Source organism: Cherax quadricarinatus, chromosome 91 (genome assembly GCF_038502225.1).
Source record: "Cherax quadricarinatus isolate ZL_2023a chromosome 91, ASM3850222v1, whole genome shotgun sequence".
In the NCBI taxonomy this organism is placed as follows: Eukaryota; Metazoa; Arthropoda; class Malacostraca; order Decapoda; family Parastacidae; genus Cherax; species Cherax quadricarinatus.
In genome coordinates this window covers 14213885-14233713 of record NC_091382.1, presented here as the reverse complement: position 1 = coordinate 14233713, position 19829 = coordinate 14213885, and the positions used below count along the sequence as shown (strand labels likewise).

General features: G+C 37.8%; 1 protein-coding gene across 1 annotated transcript in view; it reads right to left on the bottom strand.

Annotated features, from left to right (window-relative positions):
* The window catches only part of LOC128704825 (phosphatidylinositol phosphatase PTPRQ), a gene marked incomplete at its 5' end in the record, with an annotated part of 153195 nt that overhangs the window by 24625 nt on the left and 108741 nt on the right, over nucleotides 1–19829 (bottom strand). The window contains 2 exon segments of the mRNA XM_070104398.1: nucleotides 6730–6870; nucleotides 16034–16312. Of these exon segments, the coding sequence (XP_069960499.1) occupies nucleotides 6730–6870; nucleotides 16034–16312 (420 nt within the window).

Genomic DNA, 19829 nt, shown 5'->3' with positions numbered 1-19829 from the left:
GTCCATCAATCTTGAATTCTATTCTATTCAAGATTGATGGACTGACCACATCGACTCAAGGTTGAGGGACTGATTACCTCATTCTCCTCCTGTTCTTCAAGATTCTCCTTTGTATGGACTGATGAAGCCACTGTGTGGCGAAACGTTTCCTCAATAAAGATACCCAAGAGTTGCACATGTGTCTAATTTATCAACATGTCGGTTCTCTGAACCATTCACCTACAAATACAAACTTTAATAAGTTTAATGATAGTAGGAACTGGCAATGGTAAATCATAATTAACAAGTTCTTCAGATAAGTAAATTAATAAATCATTAGCAGGAACTTTTGTAATCAAGGAATTAACATCAAAACTAACCATGTTAAAATCATTTAAGTCAAGGTGCTAAATTTATCCACTAAATTTACGTTGTTGGTAACTGAACCTATGGAGCTAATAACTGATCTGACTGAATTACCTGGTTTGTATGTTTTAATTAATACAAAAAGTAAAGATGGATTATTGGAAGTAAATTTTTTAATTAATTCATCTTTGCCTTTCAGTAGAAGTTTTACTGTTTTATTGAAATTATTGTTAACAGTTTCTAAGAGATTCTTAATAAATTTAGAATAATTTTCAGTATTATCCAGATTATTAATTTTATCTTGGTAATTATTTTCTTTCATAATTACTATTGCATTTATTTTATCTGCTTTAGTAAGTTGCAATTTTTTATTATTAATAAGAATCTTTGAGGTCACTTAAGAATATTTTGTTTTAACACAGAGTTATATACCATTCCTTTACTAATATTAATTTCATCAGTGGATTAATCAGAGATTTTCCTAAGTTAAAAAAGGCTTTTGCAATTTTAATATATTTAATATTTTTTTGAAGTTGCAAAACTTAAACCAAAAACTAGAGTAGCAGTTGTATTATTATCTAATATTTCATCTGATTATTTAATTACAAAATAATTATTAACATGCTTTGTGCAATCACTATTTTCAATTAATCTGTCTAATTTTCTCTATAATTTGTTTTATAGTTCATTACAAATTCTTCTGAGTTTATTATAGCAATGATCAAACAAACTATGTTTACATTCTGATGGAATGGCATGATTAAAGGAGTATTTTTTTGTTTATCAATATTTTGAATACTTCCTTCTATTTTGGTAATTTCAAAAAGTTTCTGAAGAATAATTCTCATAAAATCATCAAAGGGACGAACTCTCATGTCAAGGAATCTATTTGATAAAATAAATCTGAGCAAAACTTGTTCAAACAGTTATTTAAAAAATAAAGTCGAATTTTAAGTTTGTGGGACTTGATCAGTACAGAGAAAAACTGGCAAATAAACGAAATATAATTATGAGAGTTACACAAATAACCCGCACATAAAAGAGAGAAGCTTACGACGACGTTTCGGTCCGACTTGGACCATTGACAAAGTCACACCGTCACGTCGTCGTAAGCTTCTCTCTTTTATGTGCGAGTTATTTGTGTATCGTTCCAGTCACGGTATTGTGCCTTTATTGTTATTTATGAGAGTTAAGTAAGAACATTTTGGAGAGTCGTGTGGCGTCCATTGAAGAAATATGATCACAGTAAACAGGTGATATCACCATAAAATAACCACTGTGAGAAAATAGTGAAATTCCAAGCGCTTTCGTGACTTCTCACATTATCAAAGCACTATTAAAATAAAAGGCTAACAGGAAGGCATATAAACTTTCTTAAATAAAAAGAATTTTTATATCATTATTATACTGATTGATAAATATATATTTTCATTAAAAATTATGTAAATATTTTTTTTTATTAGACCAAACCTAACTTAACAACATCACGTAATGTAATCTAACTTAAAGCCGAATTCAGTTAGTTAGTTAAAGATTAGCCGGTATTCTCCCGGCCCGGGCCTTTTCCAAGTGGTGGCCCGGCCTTGGCTCCCTCTTTAGGGAGTGTCTGAGACCTAAGTCTCCCATGGGAGGAGGCACAACTACCTCCTCATCTTTGGGACCAACTGTCCCCAGGCCTAGCCACAAGCTAGGCCTCTCTGGTCTGCCATCCCCGCCACAAGGGGGCTAATGGGAATGACAGTCTTGTGAGCTATAAGCTCGGGCTCAGGCGCCTACCCTACCCTAGAAGGGTTAGGCATGGTGTCGATGTCTCTCTTAAATAAAAAGAATTTTTATATCATATTATTTTACTGTTTGATAAATATATATTTTCATTGAAAATTATGTAAATAATTTTTTTTATTAGACCAAACCTAACTTAACAACATCACAGTTCATTTTGAATTTACTTTTAACCAAAAATTTATGGAAAAGCATTGTAATATATTTACATTAAACTTGCCCTACTAGTCTAACTCACAATAATAATATATAAATCATAATAACTTTTTTATGGTTTATTATCGACATTCATTGTATGTCGTGTAAACAACGTAATAAAGATATATTAAGTACAAGTGACCAGGATATTTACGTAGAGTTGTCTATCATGGTGTAAACAACGTAATAAGGATATATTAAGTACAAGTGACCAGGATATTTACGTAGAGTTGTCTATCATGGTGTAAACAACGTAATAAAGATATATTAAGTACAAGTGACCAGGATATTTACCTAGAGTTGTCTATCACGGTGTTAACAACGTAATAAAGATATATTAAGTACAAGTGACCAGGATACTTACCTAGAGTTGTCTGTCATGGCGTAAACAACGTAATAAAGATATATTAAGTACAAGTGACCAGGATATTTACCTAGAGTTGTCTATCAGGGTGTAAACAACGTAATAAAGATATATTAAGTACAAGTGACCAGGATATTTACCTAGAGTTGTCTATCAGGGTGTAAACAACGTAATAAAGATATATTAAGTACAAGTGACCAGGATATTTACCTAGAGTTGTCTATCAGGGTGTTAACAACGTAATAAAGATATATTAAGTACAAGTGACCAGGATACTTACCTAGAGTTGTCTGTCATGGCGTAAACAACGTAATAAAGATATATTAAGTACAAGTGACCAGGATATTTACCTAGAGTTGTCTATCAGGGTGTAAACAACGTAATAAAGATATATTAAGTACCAGTGACCAGGATATTTACCTAGAGTTGTCTATCAGGGTGTAAACAACGTAATAAAGATATATTAAGTACCAGTGACCAGGATATTTACCTAGAGTTGTCTATCAGGGTGTAAACAACGTAATAAAGATATATTAAGTACAAGTGACCAGGATATTTACCTAGAGTTGTCTGTCATGGCGTAAACAACGTAATAAAGATATATTAAGTACAAGTGACCAGGATATTTACCTAGAGTTGTCTGTCAGGGGATATATGCTGACAGTCTACTTAATAGTTTATTTTATAGATAAAGTATTCAGTCTATTGGTCAGTAGATCACAAACAAACTTAACTGAATATTAATACTGGTAAGTTTTAAATCACATTAACCAACAACCTTATATTACAGTAGCTACACAATATATTACAGTAGCTAGACAATATATTACAGTAACTACACAATATATTACAGTAGCTACACAATATATTACAGTAACTACACAATATATTACAGTAGCTACACAATATATTACAGTAACTACACAATATATTACAGTAGCTACACAATATATTACAGTAACTACACAATATATTACAGTAGCTACACAATATATTACAGTAGCTACACAATATATTACAGTAGCTACACAATATATTACAGTAGCTACACAATATATTACAGTAACTACACAATATATTACAGTAGCTACACAATATATTACAGTAGCTACACAATATATTACAGTAACTACACAATATATTACAGTAGCTACACAATATATTACAGTAACTACACAATATATTACAGTAACTACACAATATATTACAGTAGCTACACAATATATTACAGTAACTACACAATATATTACAGTAACTACACAATATATTACAGTAGCTAGACAATATATTACAGTAGCTAGACAATATATTACAGTAACTACACAATATATTACAGTAGCTACACAATATATTACAGTAGCTAGACAATATATTACAGTAGCTACACAATATATTACAGTAGCTACACAATATATTACAGTAACTACACAATATATTACAGTAGCTACACAATATATTACAGTAGCTACACAATATATTACAGTAACTACACAATATATTACAGTAGCTACACAATATATTACAGTAACTACACAATATATTACAGTAACTACACAATATATTACAGTAGCTACACAATATATTACAGTAATTACACAATATATTACAGTAACTACACAATATATTACAGTAGCTAGACAATATATTACAGTAGCTAGACAATATATTACAGTAACTACACAATATATTACAGTAGCTACACAATATATTACAGTAACTACACAATATATTACAGTAGCTACACAATATATTACAGTAGCTGCACAATATATTACAGTAGCTACACAATATATTACAGTAGCTAGACAATATATTACAGTAGCTAGACAATATATTACAGTAGCTAGACAATATATTACAGTAGCTACACACAATATTACAGTAGCTACACAATATATTACAGTAGCTACACAATATATTACAGTAGCTACACAATATATTACAGTAGCTAGACAATATATTACAGTAGCTAGACAATATATTACAGTAGCTAGACAATATATTACAGTAGCTAGACAATATATTACAGTAGCTACACAATATATTACAGTAGCTAGACAATATATTACAGTAGCTACACAATATATTACAGTAGCTACACAATATATTACAGTAGCTACACACAATATTACAGTAGCTACACAATATATTACAGTAGCTACACAATATATTACAGTAGCTACACAATATATTACAGTAGCTACACAATATATTACAGTAGCTACACAATATATTACAGTAGCTACACAATATATTACAGTAGCTACACAATATATTACAGTAGCTACACAATATATTACAGTAGCTACACAATATATATGTTCCTGTTACACAACGTAGTTTGTTCTTAAGACAAATAATAAGAGAAAGACATTGTCTTATTGCTAGTTCCTTATTTTAGGTAGGTCTAACTCATGTAATTTTTTAGGTAGGTCTTAGTCATGTAATATTTTAGGTAGGTCTAAGTCATGTAATATTTTAGGTAAGTCTAATTCATTTAATAATATTTTAGGTAGGTCTAACTCATGTAATTTTTTAGGTAGGTCTAACTCATGTAATATTTCAGGTTGGTCTAACTCATGTAATATTTTAGGTAAGTCTAATTCATATAATAATATTTTATTTAGATCTAACTCATGTAATTTTTTAGGTAGGTCTAACTCATGTAATATTTCAGGTAGGTCTAACTCATGTAATATTTTAGGTAGGGGTAGGTCTAACTCATGTAATATTTTAGATAGGTCTAACTCATGTAATATTTTAGGTAGGTCTAACTCTTGTAATATTTTAGGTAGGTCTACCTCATGTAATATTTTAGGTATGTCTAACTCAAGTAACATTTTAGGTAGATCTAACTCATGTAATATTTTTGGTAGGTCTGACTCATGTAATAATATTTTAGGTAGGTCTAACTCATATAATATTTTTGGTAGGTCCAACTCATGTAATATTTTAGGTAGGTCTAACTCATGTAATAATATTTTAGGTAGGTCTAACTCATGTAATATTTTTGGAAGGTCTAACTCATGTAATATTTTAGGTCTAACTCGTGTAATAATATTTTAGGAAGGTCTAACTCATGTAACATTTTAGGTAGGTCTAACTCATGTAATATTTTAGGTAGGTCTAACTCATGTAACATTTTAGGTAGGTCTAACTCATGTAATATTTTAGGTAGGTCTAACTCATGTAATATTTTAGGTAGGTCTAACTCATGTAATTTTTTAGGTAGGTCTAATTCATGTAATAATATTTTAGGTAGGTCTAACTCATGTAACATTTTAGGTAGGTCTAACTCATGTAATATTTTTGGTAGGTCTAACTCATGTAATATTTTAGATAGATCTAGCTCATGTAATATTTTAGGTAGGTCTAACTCATGTAACATTTTAGGTAGGTCTAACTCATGTAATATTTTAGGTAGGTCTAACTCATGTAATATTTTAGGTAGGTCTAACTCATGTAATATTTTAGGTAGGTCTAACTCGTGTAATTTTTTAGGTAGGTCTAACTCATGTAATATATATAGAAACAACTTGTTTTCTGTTCAATAATGCCACTTGGCTGTTTCCTTGACTCTCCTTCTACTCTCTTCTATATCCAGTGTTTTTAATGTGTGTAAATCAAAACTGATCCTAACTTGATCCAAACTGTGTTAAATAGTTCCTCCTAATTCTCTATAAAGGGCTCAGATTTCTATGTAACAGTTGGGTAACTGTATTTCTGAAACGGTTAGTTAACAGAGTAGATTTCATCAATTTAAAACAGAGGAGGAACATTGGAGAGGAACAGTTTGGTCGGTCCATTAACCTTGATTACACTATCTTTATCTCCCCACTGTCTCCACTGTACTACACTGAAGAAGTTTATTGTCTTGGCCAAACTTTCCGTAAATTAAGATACCCAACCGTCGCACATACGTTCCACTCATTTTCTTGACGATATTATATACCATTATTATAATAATTTAAATGACTCCTTTTTACACTTCAAGAGTCACGAATGACTGAAAATCTATGAAAGTGATCAATACAACTTACGGTTTTCTTGTGACCACAAAACTGTTGCATTCCAGTCCAGTTGCACTCCAGTCGAGACTTGACAGTCGGGCACTGTCAATTTCCACTCTAAATTTGCCTGCACAGTGTCATCACCATTACACTTCAAACTATCATCTGCAACTATATCAAAAGCTGTTATCTAAGAGTTTAAATTTTCACCAATAGTAACTTAGCATAAAGAAAGTCAGTGTTCTTGGAAAGTTTTGTCAAATGTGAGATGTGATAATGCAGCAGATAACTAACCTTAGTTCTATAGCTGTTTAATTTAAACAACATATTTTTTAAATTGCTTCAGTTTGCTGGGACTATCAAAGGTTGGACATTAAAATGGTATAAAATACCGACAGGTTGTTAGGTAAGACACATATGCAACAGTTAGGTATCTTTATTATGAAACGTTTCGCCTACACAGTAGGCTTCTTCAGTCAAGTACAGAAAAATTGATAGAAGCAGAAGATACTTGAAGACGATGTAATCAGTCCATCACCCTTAAAGTTTTGAGGTGGTCAGTCCCTCAGTCTGGAGGGACTGACCACCTCAAAACTTTAAGGGTGATGGACTGATTACATCGTCTTCAAGTATCTTCTGCTTCTATCAATTTTTCTGTACTTGACTGAAGAAGCCTACTGTGTAGGCGAAACGTTTCATAATAAAGATACCTAACTGTTGCATATGTGTCTTACCTAACACACTATCAAAGGTATCGAGAATGACAAGGAAACTATTCTACCTTCCTGGTTTACTACATAAACAGACTTAGTTTTTGCTTGTCAAGACTACGATGGCAGACCAGCTAATGCATAATACCATCTTGTGTTAGAAAAACTTGTAGGACATCAGTTAAAGGAAACAAGAGGCTCTGTCGTACTGGGAAAACATGATATCTCAATTCGCAATGCCAGAAGAACTTTTCTACTTATCTATGGCTAAGTGAACCACCTTATTCATGTTTGTTAAAGAGAGAGTAAGCCTCGGTTGTTAGTCTGGGGAGGCACCTATAACAAACTAAAAAAAAAAAACCTAATACGACATTTGTTTTAGTGAATTATGTGTTTCCAATCTGGGCAATACGCGGAATCGACAAAAATAAAAAAAAATAAATTTGAATATTCATTTCGGTGAGCACAGGTCATCGGCAAGAATCTCTTATCTTTCATTAACAATGATAATTAATCACATCATCATTATGATATAAACAACGTTAATTACATACGTATCATAATGCTGTGTGGGAAAGAAAAGCCAACTTGAAGTAGTGTAGAGGGCGCGCTCGTGGCAACAATAAGTGATAGTGTAATTAGCAAGCATGCGTGAGCGCGTTAGATAGGAGTTATTGGAGACAAATGCTTTTGAGAACTTGACGTGCTGTTGGAGTGTAAGGGAATGTTAATGAAGGGATTCAGGGAAACCCTGGAGATGTGAAGTACAGTGTCTGTACTCTGTAGGAAGGGTGTTAATGTTGCAGTTTTATAACTGTAGTGTAAGCGTGCCTCTGGCAAGACAGTGATGGAGTGAATGATGAAAGTTTTTCTTATTCGGGTCACCCTACCTTGGTGGAAGATTGCCCGAATCACGCACCCAGCAGAGCTAGGTGTTGGACATGCGATGGAGTGGATGCCTCAGAGCTAATTTCATTCTACTCCCCACCTAGCTCAACTGGGTGCGTGATTCATGTAGGATTATATGGTCATGTGGGTTAAACCATTGTGGAATTTTCTCTCATCATGAGGCGGGCTAAAACAACACGGGTTCGATTCCCCGGATAATCGCAGTGTTGTTATTGATTAAATAGCACTAGTTCGTGGTTACAATACGATATATACTGCTTGTGGAGGCGAGTACGCCAAACACGCAATAGAATGAAACTTTTTGAGGCACCCACATTAACGTATATCCTCGGTTCACGGTTGCTGTAAGCCACCTGCCTAGAAGCTGGCTCCCTTGGACGCTGGACGCCAAGGTATTGTCCAGTGTGGTACGGTCGGTAAAGCACTGCATACCTTCTTCCAAGCATCGTAGGTTCAAGTCTCCAGAGATCAGTGTTTGTATATATATATATATATATATATATATATATATATATATATATGTATATATATATATATATATATATATATATATATATATATATATATATATATATATGTATATATATGTTGTGCCGAATATGTAAAACTGGTCAATTAGCAAGAACTCATTTAAAATTAAGTCCTTTCTAAAATTTTCTCTTATACGTTTAAAGATATATTTTTTCATTAATGTTGATGTAAAAATTTATAATTTTGGACCAAAAGGAACTTAGATAACTTACCTAACCTTATAATAACAAGCGCAATTTATTTTAGCCTAACCCTACTAAATATATTTTAAATTTGTTTACAATAATTTAATACTAAACAAACACAGTGAAATATATTTTTTTCGTTAGGTTCAGAATGATTTTGGCGAAATTTTTGCATACATAAATTTTCACTTGTCCTATATGGCAAGATGAGCGTTGCTATTTAAGCAAAGATCGCAAGTTCTGCCTATTCGGCACGACATATATATATATAGTAGGTAGTAGGTTGGTAGACAGCAACTGCCCAGGGAAGTACTACCGTCCTGCCAGATGACTGTGAAACAGAAACCTGCAACTGTTTTGCATGATGGTAGGATTGCTGGTTTCTTTTTCTGTCTCATAAACACGCTAGATAACAGGGATATTTTGCTACTCCTACTTACACTTTGGTCACACTTCACAGACACGCACATGCATATATATATATATATATATATATATATACATATATAAATATATATATATACATATATAAATATATATATATATATATATATATATATATATATATAAATATATATATATATATATACATACATCTAGGTTTTTCTCCTTTTCCTAAATAGCTCTTGTTCTTCTTTATTTCTTCTATTGTCCATGGGGAAGAAGTGGAAAAGAATCTTTCCTCCGTAAGCCATGCGTGTCGTATGAGGCGACTAAAATGCCGGGAGCAATGGGCTAGTAACCACTTCTCCTGTAGACATTTACTAAAAAAGAGAAGAAGAAAAACTTTATAAAACTGGGATGCTTGAATGTGCGTGGATGTAGTGCGGATGACAAGAAACAGATGATTGCTGATGTTATGAATGAAAAGTAGTTGGATGTCCTGGCCCTAAGCGAAACAAAGCAGAAGGGGGTAGGGGAGTTCCGGTGGGGGAAATAAATGGGATTAAATCTGGAGTATCTGAGAGAGTTAGAGCTAAGGAAGGGGTAGCAGTAATGTTAAATGATCAGTTATGGAAGGAGAAAAGAGAATATGAATGTGTAAATTCAAGAATTATGTGGATTAAAGTAAAGGTTGGATGCGAAAAGTGGGTCATAATAAGCGTGTATGCACCTGGAGAAGAGAGGAATGTAGAAGAGAGAGAGAGATTTTGGGAGATGTTAAGTGAATGTATAGGAGCCTTTGAACCAAGTGATAGAGTAATTGTGGTAGGAGACCTGAATGCTAAAATAGGATAAACTTTTAGAGAGGGTGTGGTAGGTAAGTTTGGGGTGCCAGGTGTAAATGATAATGGGAGCCCTTTGATTGAACTTTGTATAGAAAGGGGTTTAGTTATAGGTAATACATATTTTAAGAAAAAGAGGATAAATAAGTATACAAGATATGATGTAGGGCGAAATGACAGTAGTTTGTTGGATTATGTATTGGTAGATAAAAGACTGTTGAGTAGACTTCAGGATGTACATGTTTATAGAGGGGCCACAGATATATCAGATCACTTTCTAGTTGTAGCTACACTGAGAGTAAAAGGTAGATGGGATACAAGGAGAATAGAAGCATCAGGGAAGAGAGAGGTGAAGGTTTATAAACTAAAAGAGGAGGCAGTTAGGGAAAGATATAAACAGCAATTGGAGGTTAGATGGGCTAATGAGAGCATAGGCAATGGGGTCGAAGAGGTATGGGGTAGGTTTAAAAATGTAGTGTTAGAGTGTTCAGCAGAAGTTTGTGGTTACAGGAAAGTGGGTGCAGGAGGGAAGAGGAGCGATTGGTGGAATGATGATGTAAAGAGAGTAGTAAGGGAGAAAAAGTTAGCATATGAGAAGTTTTTACAAAGTAGAAGTGATGCAAGGAGGGAAGAGTATATGGAGAAAAAGAGAGAGGTTAAGAGAGTGGTGAAGCAATGTAAAAAGAGAGCAAATGAGAGAGTGGGTGAGATGTTATCAAGAAATTTTGTTGAAAATAAGAAAAAGTTTTGGAGTGAGATTAACAAGTTAAGAAAGCCTAGAGAACAAATGGATTTGTCAGTTAAAAATAGGAGAGGAGAGTTATTAAATGGAGAGTTAGAGGTATTGGGAAGATGGAGGGAATATTTTGAGGAATTGTTAAATGTTGATGAAGATAGGGAAGCTGTGATTTCGTGTATAGGGCAAGGAGGAATAACATCTTGTAGGAGTGAGGAAGAGCCAGTTGTGAGTGTGGGGGAAGTTCGTGAGGCAGTAGGTAAAATGAAAGGGGGTAAGGCAGCCGGGATTGATGGGATAAAGATAGAAATGTTAAAAGCAGGTGCGGATATAGTTTTGGAGTGGTTGGAGCAATTATTTAATAAATGTATGGAAGAGGGTAAGGTACCTAGGGATTGGCAGAGAGCATGCATAGTTCCTTTGTATAAAGGCAAAGGGGATAAAAGAGAGTGCAAAAATTATAGGGGGATAAGTCTGCTGAGTATACCTGGTAAAGTGTATGGTAGAGTTATTATTGAAAGAATTAAGAGTAAGACGGAGAATAGGATAGCAGATGAACAAGGAGGCTTTAGGAAAGGTAGGGGGTGTGTGGACCAGGTGTTTACAGTGAAACATATAAGTGAACAGTATTTAGATAAGGCTAAAGAGGTCTTTGTGGCATTTATGGATTTGGAAAAGGCGTATGACAGGGTGGATAGGGGGGCAATGTGGCAGATGTTGCAAGTGTATGGTGTAGGAGGTAGGTTACTGAAAGCAGTGAAGAGTTTTTACGAGGATAGTGAGGCTCAAGTTAGAGTATGTAGGAAAGAGGGAAATTATTTCCCAGTAAAAGTAGGCCTTAGACAAGGATGTGTGATGTCACCGTGGTTGTTTAATATACTTATAGATGGGGTTGTAAGAGAAGTAAATGCGAGGGTCTTGACAAGAGGCGTGGAGTTAAAAGATAAAGAATCACACACAAAGTGGGAGTTGTCACAGCTGCTCTTTGCTGATGACACTGTGCTCTTGGGAGATTCTGAAGAGAAGTTGCAGAGATTGGTGGATGAATTTGGTAGGGTGTGCAAAAGAAGAAAATTAAAGGTGAATACAGGAAAGAGTAAGGTTATGAGGATAACAAAAAGATTAGGTGATAAAAGATTGAATATCAGATTGGAGGGAGAGAGTATGGAGGAGGTGAATGTATTCAGGTATTTGGGAGTGGACGTGTCAGCGGATGGGTCTATGAAAGATGAGGTGAATCATAGAATTGATGAGGGAAAAAGAGTGAGTGGTGCACTTAGGAGACTGTGGAGACAAAGAACTTTGTCCTTGGAGGCAAAGAGGGGAATGCATGAGAGTATAGTTTTACCAACGCTCTTATATGGGTGTGAAGCATGGGTGATGAACGTTGCAACGAGGAGAAGGCTGGAGGCAGTGGAGATGTCATGTCTGAGGGCAATGTGTGGTGTGAATATAATGCAGAGAATTCGTAGTTTGGAAGTTAGGAGGAGGTGCGGGATTACCAAAACTGTTGTCCAGAGGGCTGAGGAAGGGTTGTTGAGGTGGTTCGGACATGTAGAGAGAATGGAGCGAAACAGAATGACTTCAAGAGTGTATCAGTCTGTAGTGGAAGGAAGGCGGGGTAGGGGTCGGCCTAGGAAAGGTTGGAGAGAGGGGGTAAAGGAGGTTTTGTGTGCAAGGGGCTTGGACTTCCAGCAGGTATGCATGAGCGTGTTTTATAGGAGTGAATGGAGACAAATGGTTTTTAATACTTGACGTGCTGTTGGAGTGTGAGCAAAGTAACATTTATGAAGGGGTTCAGGGAAACCGGCAGGCCGGACTTGAGTCCTGGAGATGGGAAGTACAGTGCCTGCACTCTGAAGGAGGGGTGTTAATGTTGCAGTTTAAAAACTGTAGTGTAAAGCACCCTTCTGGCAAGACAGTGATGGAGTGAATGATGGTGAAAGTTTTTCTTTTTCGGGCCACCCTGCCTTGGTGGGAATCGGCCAGTGTGATAATAATAAAAAAATATTTTAAGAACAAGAGGATAAATAAGTATACAAAATATGATGTAGGGCGAAATGACAGTAGTTTGTTGGATTATGTATTGGTAGATAAAAGACTGTTGAGTAGACTTCAGGATGTACATGTTTATAGAGGGGCCACAGATATATCAGACCACTTTTTAGTTGTAGCTACACTGAGAGTAAAAGGTAGATGGGATACAAGGAGAATAGAAGCATCAGGGAAGAGAGAGGTGAAGGTTTATAAACCAAAAGAGGAGGCAGTTAGGGTAAGATATAAACAGCTATTGGAGGATAGATGGGCTAATGAGAGCATAGGCAATGGGGTCGAAGAGGTATGGGGTAGGTTTAAAAATGTAGTGTTAGAGTGTTCAGCAGAAGTTTGTGGTTACAGGAAAGTGGGTGCAGGAGGGAAGAGGAGCGATTGGTGGAATGATGATGTAAAGAGAGTAGTAAGGGAGAAAAAGTTAGCATATGAGAAGTTTTTACAAAGTAGAAGTGATGCAAGGAGGGAAGAGTATATGGAGAAAAAGAGAGAGGTTAAGAGAGTGGTGAAGCAATGTAAAAAGAGAGCAAATGAGAGAGTGGGTGAGATGTTATCAACAAATTTTGTTGAAAATAAGAAAAAGTTTTGGAGTGAGATTAATAAGTAAAGGAAGCCTAGAGAACAAATGGATTTGTCAGTTAAAAATTGGAGAGGAGAGTTATTAAATGGAGAGTTAGATGTATTGGGAAGATGTAGGGAATATTATGAGGAATTGTTAAATGTTGATGAAGATAGGGAAGCTGTGATTTTGTGTATAGGGCAAGGAGGAATAACATCATGTAGGAGTGAGGAAGAGCCAGTTGTGAGTGTGGGGGAAGTTCGTGAGGCAGTAGGTAAAATGAAAGGGGGTAAGGCAGCCGGGATTGATGGGATAAAGATAGAAATGTTAAAAGCAGGTGGGGATATAGTTTTGGAGTTGTTGGTGCAATTATTTAATAAATGTATGGAAGAGGGTAGGGTACCTAGGGACTGGCAGAGAGCATGCATAGTTCGTTTGTATAAAGGCAAAGGGGACAAAAGAGAGTGCAAAAATTATAGGGGGATAAGTTTGTTGAGTGTACCTGGAAAAGCGTATGGTAGAGTTATTATTGAAAGAATTAAGAGTAAGACGGAGAATAGGATAGCAGATGAACAAGGAGGCTTTAGGAAAGGTAGGGGGTGTGTGGACCAGGTGTTTACAGTGAAACACATAAGTGAGCAGAATTTAGATAAAGCTAAAGAGGTCTTTGTGGCATTTATGGATTTGGAAAAGGCGTATGACAGGGTGGATAGGGGGGCAGGTGTATGGTGTAAGAGGTAGGTTACTGAAAGCAGTGAAGAGTTTTTACGAGGATAGTGAGGCTCAAGTCAGAGTATGTAGGAAAGAGGGAAATTATTTCCCAGTAAAAGTAGGCCTTAGACAAGGATGTGTGATGTCACCGTGGTTGTTTAATATATTTATAGATAGGGTTGTAAGAGAAGTAAATTCGAGGGTCATGGCAAGAGGCGTGGAGTTAAAAGATAAAGAATCACACATAAAATGGGAGTTGTCACAGTTGCTCTTTGCTGATGACACTCTGCTCTTTGGAGATTCTGAAAAGAAGTTGCAGAGATTGGTGGATGAATTTGGGAGGGTATGCAAAAGAAGAAAATTAAAAGTGAGCACAGGAAAGAGTAAGGTTATGAGGATAACAAAAAGATTAGGTGATGAAAGATTGGATATCAGATTGGAGGGAGAAGGTATGGAGGAGGTGAATGTTTTCAGATATTTGGGAGTGGATGTGTCAGCGGATGGGTCTATGAAAGATGAGGCGAATCATAGAATTGATGAGGGTAAAAGGGTGAGTGGTGTACTTAGGAGTCTGTGGAGACAAAGAACTTTGTCCTTGGAGGCAAAGAGGGGAATGTATGAGAGTATAGTTTTACCAACGCTCTTATATGGGTGTGAAGCGTGGGTGATGAATGTTGCAGCGAGGAGAAGGCTGGAGGCAGTGGAGATGTCATGTCTGAGAGCAATGTGTGGTGTGAATATAATGCAGAGAATTCGTAGTTTGGAAGTTAGGAGGAGGTGCGGAATTACCAAAACTGTTGTCCAGAGGGCTGAGGAAGGGTTGTTGAGGTGGTTCGGACATGTAGAGAGAATGGAGCGAAACAGAATGACTTCAAGAGTGTATCAGTTTGTAGTGGAAGGAAGGCGGGGTAGGGGTCGGCCTAGGAAAAGTTGGAGGGAGGGGGTAAAGGAGGTTTTGTGTGCGAGGGGCTTGGACTTCCAGCAGGCATGCGTGAGCGTGTTTGATAGGAGTGAATGGAGACAAATGGTTTTTATTACATGACGTGCTGTTGGAGTGTGAGCAAAGTAACACCCCTCTGAAGGAGGGGTGTTAATGTTGCAGTTTAAAAACTGTATATATATATATATATATATATATATATATATATATATATATATATATATATATATATATATATATATATATATATATATATATATATATATATATATATACATTTATTTATATATATGTCGTGCCGAATATGTAAAACTGGTCAATTAGCAAGAAGTCATTTAAAATTAAGTCCTTTCTAAAATTTTCTCTTATACGTTTAAAGAAATATTTTTTTCATTAATGTTGATGTAAAAATTTTTAATTTTGCACCAAAAGGAACTTAGAAAACTTACCTAACCTTATTATAACAAGAACAATTTATTTTAGCCTAACCCAACTAAATATATTTTAGATTTGTTTACAATAATTTAATACTAAACAAACACAATGAAATATATTTTTTTCGATAGGTTCAGAATGATTTTTACGAAATTAATGCATACTCAAATTTTCGGTTCCCTGATTCGGCAAGAAGAGCGTTGCTATTTAACCTAAAATATATATGAATAGAAATGGGAAACTGTCTTAAATTTGCCACATTAACAAGAAAATATAATTGAAAGTAATAATACTTTACAACCTACTTCATTTTAGTAACTTTCTCATTAGTCAAGATACTTACTGTAATTTGGTACGAAAGTATTACTTTGTACTTCTTCTCCGACACCTGCTGATGTTTCAGCCTTTAAACTAATTACGTAGTTTTGACAAGGAGAGATATTTTGTATTATTGTTGAGCGAGCTTCTTTACCCAGTGTTTGATTCTCTCTACCACCATCTTCATTTTCCCAAGTTATCTGGTAATTCTGGATCTCTCCATTTTCATTGACTGGATGATCCCACGATACGTAAACACTTGTTCTGTTAGACTCTACCTGGTTAATTACTGGAGGCCCAGGAGCTGAAATAAATTCAAAATATATGAAAATATATGTATTATTGATTTTAATTAATAATCAATAAATTTAAAATGATCTATCAAATATATTAGTTACAAAATATAGATTTTTTAATCAACATCATTGAAACAATATGTCTATCAATTCAGAAAGTAATTATTTACATGGAGTTCGGCCTATTTGGCAAGTTCTAGTTATTAGACACACACACACACACACACACACACACACACACACACACACACACACACACACACACACACACACACACACACACACACTCAACTTCTCCAACCACCAACACAAATCTCTTCACCGCTCATCCTTCTTCCACTTTTCTGAAACCATCTATTCTTTCAAACTCTGTCACCCCTGGCTGTCTTCAAGACCCCTGGCTGTCTTCAAGACCCCTGGCTGTCTTCAAGACCCCTGGCTGTCTTCAAGACCCCTGGCTGTCTTCAAGACCCCTGGCTGTCTTCAAGACCCCTGGCTGTCTTCAAGACCCCTGGCTGTCTTCAAGACCCCTGGCTGTCTTCAAGACCCCTGGCTGTCTTCAAGACCCCTGGCTGTCTTCAAGACCCCTGGCTGTCTTCAAGACTCCTGGCTGTCTTCAAGACTCCTGGCTGTCTTCAAGACCCTTGGCTGTCTTCAAGACCCCTGGCTGTCTTCAAGACCCCTGGCTGTCTTCAAGACCCCTGGCTGTCTTCAAGACCCTTGGCTGTCTTCAAGACCCCTGGCTGTCTTCAAGACTCCTGGCTGTCTTCAAGAACCCTAGCTGTCTGCAAAATCACTGGCCATCTTCAATACCCCTGGCTGTCTTCAAGAGCCCTGGCTGTCTTCAAGACCTCAGACTGTCTTCAAGAACCCTGGCAGTCTCCAAGACCCCTAGCTGTCTTCAAGACCCCTGGCTGTCTTTGAAGACAGCCTGTACTGTCTGCACGGACAGCTCATGCTGTCTGCCAGCTTAGTTCATATTTCGCGGCACTAAGGTGTTGCCCTCTGTAGATAGGCCTCTCGGTGGGCACACCAGCCTGCATGCCCTTGCCTCACTCTGGCGACACCCTTCACTCAGTCAAGACAGTAGTCCGACTAGCTCTCTCTCGTGGGATGGCCCTGCCCGGGCCATGGGCACAACACACAAGCCTGTGTACCCACCACAACTTAACAATAAAGTAAGAAGCCTCCGAACGTGTATCATTAACGACCCGCTTTCAGCTCTACCAAATAATCTCGTTATAAATGGTGGGAAACGGTGGTCACAGCAGTTGTGTTTGCCCGGAGAGAGGAAGGAAGGGATAAAGTTATCTTCACTTCATCACCCCATGCAAGAAGCATCCGTCTCTCAACGAGTTATCCTGCTGTCGTGTCTGCACGTTTGAGCATCCAGACACAGGTACAAGCAGGATCCAGCCGAAATTTGCAGAATTTCTTCGAGAATTATAAGCGTCCCACGCTGTTTCTCAAGTCACATGTTCAGCGTCACTTGTATGTTGCTGTTGTTGTTCAGCTCAGCACAGCTGTTTCAGCAAGCCAGAGGTGAGTTTTGTGGTGATTTCTGCGTCCAGTGTGAGCTTCTCCACGCGTTTGTGGGTGGGGGAGGAGGAGGAGGAAGTGGCCGTTCATTACCTTGCCCATGCTCGCCCTGCTCATGCTAACCCATACACTCACCACTGCCCACTCCCTCTGCTGAGTTTTCCGCTGTTTTCCATGTGAATTCATTGCCAGAGCTGTGTATCCGAGTGCCCGAGGCCACTCGAAGCTACGCGGATCAGCATGCCACGTAGATCACGACGCCACGTGGACCCCGACGCCACGTTGGGTGTGGGCTGTGTCACGTGGATCTACAAGCCAAGTGAGTTACTGAGCCAGATGTCCCAGGCCTCATGCTATGGTCTGCTGCCCACATCACATTGACGTAACCGACGATGCTGCCCGACTTCATGACATCACGATGTCTGCCTGACGTCACTTCGAGATGTCTGCTGACGTCACAGTGCTGCTGACGTCACCTCGCGACATCACACTTGACATCACATGATGTCACATCGAGTGTTTCTAGTAATTATTTCAGTATTGTCGAGAAGATTGATAGAAGATATATGTCGTGTGTTAATTAATTCCTCTCAGTCAGTGTTCTCACAAGTTAGTGTACCGCATGTACCGCGGGTGTGTGAAGTTTCCATGTGTCCAGTGAGGTCTGAGCCAGACCTGAGTAGCACCACTGTGCTAAGTCACCCTATGTGACCAGTGTGTTTGACAGCTGTTATCAGTCAGCTCTGAGCCCGAGCCCCCTTGTACAGGAAGCTCTTATGCTCGTCGCTCATAGATGTTCTGCAGAATCGTACCTGCTTCGATTCCCATTGAGATTTGTTTCACTTCACCTCCAGACCTTCAGAATGCAGTTATATGTAGAGAAACAAGTCTGGGGACGCTTAGACTAACCTCTGCTATAACTCCAACTGCCGAGAGAATGACACTCGTCAAGCCACAGTTAGCCCTGCCAGCAGGCACTGTGTCAGCCTCGTGTCACAAGCTTCAGTGAGCTCCTGCACAAAGATGATGTCACTTTGACTGCTAGCTCGCTCACTGCAGTCTGGTGTATGATGTTACGACTCCCAGATGTTTCGCCCAGTCGTCTCTGCCACGACTCGCTCCACAACTCGCTCCACGCTCGCTGGCAGTGACAGACCAGTGACAGTACCAGTCGAGAAGTGTCCTCCTGAGTCGCTTGCCAGAAGTCCTGCCCAGTTGCCGAGTTTTGAGGGCACCAGCATGTCGTGCCCCAGGTTGAGTGAAAACCTGCAGCGACTCCTACGACGTCTGCTTCACTGTTCCAGAGGAGACCGTAACCTGTTACATCACAGCTCTGCCGCAGCGATGTCTCCTGTGTTGCAGTATCTGTCCAGATGCAGGAAGACGTGCAGTGATGCCCTTCGACGCTCACTGCCTATGACCACGATGTTTAGCACACCCCACATGTTTTTATCTTCCCTCTCTGTAGGAAGTTTTTTTTTTCCATGTCCATATGTATATATATGTTTCTATTTTGTGTTCTGTGCCCTGTTCCTATGAGAGAGAGACCGAGTTTTTTTAACTACCAGTATTGTTGCGTCGGGACGACGTGAGGTAGGTGGCCAAGCATATGTAGACAGCCTGTACTGTCTGCACGGACAGCCCATGCTGTCTGCCAGCTTAGTTCATATTTCGCGGCACTAAGGTGCTGCCCTCTGTAGACAGGCCTCTCGGTGGGCACACCAGCCTGCATGCCCTTGCCTCACTCTGGCGACACCCTTCACTCAGTCAAGACAGTAGTCCTACTAGCTCTCTCTCGTGGGATGGCCCTGCCCGGGCCATGGGCACAACACACAAGCCTGTGTACCCACCACAACTTAACAATAAAGTAAGAAGCCTCCAAACGTGTATCATTAACCACCTGCTTTCAGCTCTACCAAATAATCTCGTTATATCTTCAAGACCCCTGGCTGTCTTCAAGACCCCTGGCTGTCTTCAAGACCCCTG